The 2,883-nt window shown below is 43.0% G+C and overlaps 1 protein-coding gene across 1 annotated transcript in view; it reads right to left on the bottom strand.

Moving 5' to 3' along the window:
* Window positions 1–2,883, bottom strand: part of cplane1 (ciliogenesis and planar polarity effector 1) — an 18,755-nt gene that overhangs the window by 14,595 nt on the left and 1,277 nt on the right. Inside the window, exons 5-11 of the mRNA XM_035668550.1 lie at window positions 2,235–2,467; window positions 1,994–2,097; window positions 1,762–1,918; window positions 1,568–1,671; window positions 1,090–1,272; window positions 342–591; window positions 50–250 (exon numbers count right to left, since the gene is read on the bottom strand). Of these exons, the coding sequence (XP_035524443.1) occupies window positions 50–250; window positions 342–591; window positions 1,090–1,272; window positions 1,568–1,671; window positions 1,762–1,918; window positions 1,994–2,097; window positions 2,235–2,467 (1,232 nt within the window). The remainder of the gene's footprint in view (window positions 1–49; window positions 251–341; window positions 592–1,089; window positions 1,273–1,567; window positions 1,672–1,761; window positions 1,919–1,993; window positions 2,098–2,234; window positions 2,468–2,883) is intronic.

The raw sequence follows: 2,883 nt of genomic DNA, 5'->3' as shown, positions 1-2,883 counted from the left end.
AGGGATATAATCTTTAAGACACTGAGAATGTGTCAGTCCTGGTACCGACCTGCACTTTTTCAAGAAGCTCCTTGGTACCACCCAATGTCCCCTGGTCCTGCAGGAAAAGTGGCAGAGTGGATCCATCTGTGGCTGCTGAAAGGACAGAGTCTGCTGTTTTGGGCCCACGTGTAACAATGGGGTTGAACACGTCAAGGCTGCTGTCAAGATTCAGGCAAGATACAGACTCCAGCCATGCCCTCACATGAATCTGAAAATAACGAATGTCAGGAAACCTTATTGTCAAGACTAGTCATGCAGAAAGTACATACAAAAGCTGAAGCTGGGTAAGATCACACTACCTGTGATTTATCCAGTATCCGGCTGGCCTTCTCAAGGTCCTTGCTTGTGTCCTTTAGAAGTGTTTTTAGCATCAGGGCGGCAGAAGGCCTATCTAGCACCCTCATAACAGTGGCCATATACCCATCAGACACAATGAGATACAACAGCCGTGGATGCCAGGTCACAGAATATCGCTGCCTCAGGACATCCCGAACTGACAAGCTAGAGCTGGACAGAGAGGCCTCCCCTTTCAATGCGGTCATTGGCGGCCTGCAAAGGGAGAGGATAGATGGAAAAACAGAAAACCTTTTATCACAGACATTATATTACATATTATATTAGTGCTCAAACAATTAGTCGATCAGTAGATGATGAATGGGCAACTATCAACTATTCATAAAGGATTAATAATGTTTTTTTCCAGTCAAAATACCAAACATTCTTCTTCATATTCTGCTTCTCAGAGTGTGTTGGATTTAAACAAGACAAACATTTGAAGACAATATCTTTGGAGTTTTGCATTTTTTTGTGTTTTCTGACATTTTACAGGACAAAGGGACACTGGATTTAAACTTCAATGCTTAGGACAATAGATAGGAGAGAATGACTTGGCTGGCTCTCATGCTGAAAAGTGGAAGCGAAGCAACCAATAGAAAAGGAGACCACAGATGAGAGAGGAGAGATAATAATTAAGAACATCAATCCAAACAAATCAATAACTTGTAACAAGAGCTAATAAGTGATGACCACAATGTCTCAGATGTATACCGGTAAGTGACGAGAGGATGCAGGGGTAGGAAGTGTGCGGGCCCAAAGTCAACACTGCAACCAGAGCTTGTGAGAGTGAGAAGTCCCCCAAGGCGAGACACCATAAGAAGGGACCCTCTCTTCAGAACACAGGACAGGAAAAGACCGCCTGGTGACCAGCTCACACTGCCCACCCAGTAGGACCTGAAAGAGAAGATATGTAAAGTCTAAATAAATACACACTGTACATCAAAGATCTGAAAGTTGTTCAAATGATGAGACAAGAAGTGATAATTCCCCATCTGGAACATTTTTATCTAGACATATTTTATTTAAAGTAGTGAAGATTCAGTCATAGCCCTTCAGCAGCAACATTTAGACAGTCCGACTGAATACATGTTGACCCCCAGGTTGGGCCTCTCATTGGCTGACTACTGCAACCACAACTCCTGTTCCCATTTTTATTTACCTTATACTTTAGTATTTACATATACTGTACCGTATGTATTTAGAGGGGATGTCCATTTTCTTACTTCCGCATCCTCCAAGGCCACTTGATTTTGAGACAAAATTCTGTGTGCTCACAAAGAGGACCTGTGTGGCCTGCAATCACCAATGGGAAAATACAAATCTTTACAGATGGATGGTAAAAAATTATGCAGTTGTGAAAAAAAGAAAAAGAGAGGTGCTCACCTTAGGCTGTCTCTGATTCAGGACGATGGCTAACAGTCGGCCATCTGGGGAGAAGGCTGGCACCAAGGCTCCTCTGGACTTCACTGGTTGGCAGGGTGGGGTGAGACGAGACATGGGGTATGTCTTGGTGGCCCACTGTATGCTGTATCCCACAGAACTACAAACAGAAATACTTTTAACTACTGTAAAACCCACTGAGAGTCCTGCCAGTTACACAGACTCGCTCACTCACCCCACTCTCACATGGCCCTCTTCCCATTGAATTTTCAGGAAGGTGATCATAAGCTTCTTCCCAGATGTGAAAACAAAAGCTGATAAGCAGACATCACCTATAGTCTAAGGGATATGGAGAAAAATAAGATAAGATATAATGCTTATGGAAAAAAGAAACAGAGATGCTGGCCTGTAAAATTGTGCCACTGACTGAAACATGACAAAATATCTCAAATATGTATTCTATTTGGGACACAAACCTCTGTCTTGACGAAGAGGGTGTGTTGGGATGCTTCTTTGTCATGTGAAGAAGGCAAAATGGAGTCTTCGAGGGGCTGTATATGTGCCCAGCGTCCCCTGACTGTGCCATCTCGTAGCCCAGTCAAATCTCTAACATCCATACACTCCCACAGGAACACTTGCCCTGTTATGGCCACCAGGAGCACACGCATCCCATCCCCAGAAACCTGGAGTGACAGTCGTGTGGCATTCCCTGTGAAAACATACACACATAAATCCATCGACTGAAGATTTAACATTTCATTTAAATGTAATAACTGGAATTAGAAAACTCTATGTGCAGCTCAAGTTAAAAAAAAAAATCACTTTACAAGCACCCACCCACAATCTGATGCCGATGTTAGAATATTTAGGCAAATAGGTACTTGTACTTGTTTCAAGTGACTGTATATTACGGTATCACAGTAGAGAGAATACATGTGTAGTGACTGTGAACACTTGATGGATGATTATTGCACATTTAAAGGACCAGTGTGTAGGATTGAATGGCCTCTAGTACTGAGATTGCAGACTGCAACCAACTGAACCCCTTGATTCATACAAGCACAAAGAACCACAGTGGCCAAAAAAACTTGTGAAAATGCCAAAGGCCTTGTCTAGAGCCAGTGT

This window comes from Morone saxatilis, unplaced genomic scaffold, assembly GCF_004916995.1.
Source record: "Morone saxatilis isolate NCDOM2014 unplaced genomic scaffold, NCSU_SB_2.0 Contig21, whole genome shotgun sequence".
Classification (NCBI taxonomy): domain Eukaryota; kingdom Metazoa; phylum Chordata; class Actinopteri; family Moronidae; genus Morone; species Morone saxatilis.
The sequence above is the reverse complement of the archived record's forward strand: the minus strand, read 5'-3'. Positions and strand labels throughout refer to the sequence as shown.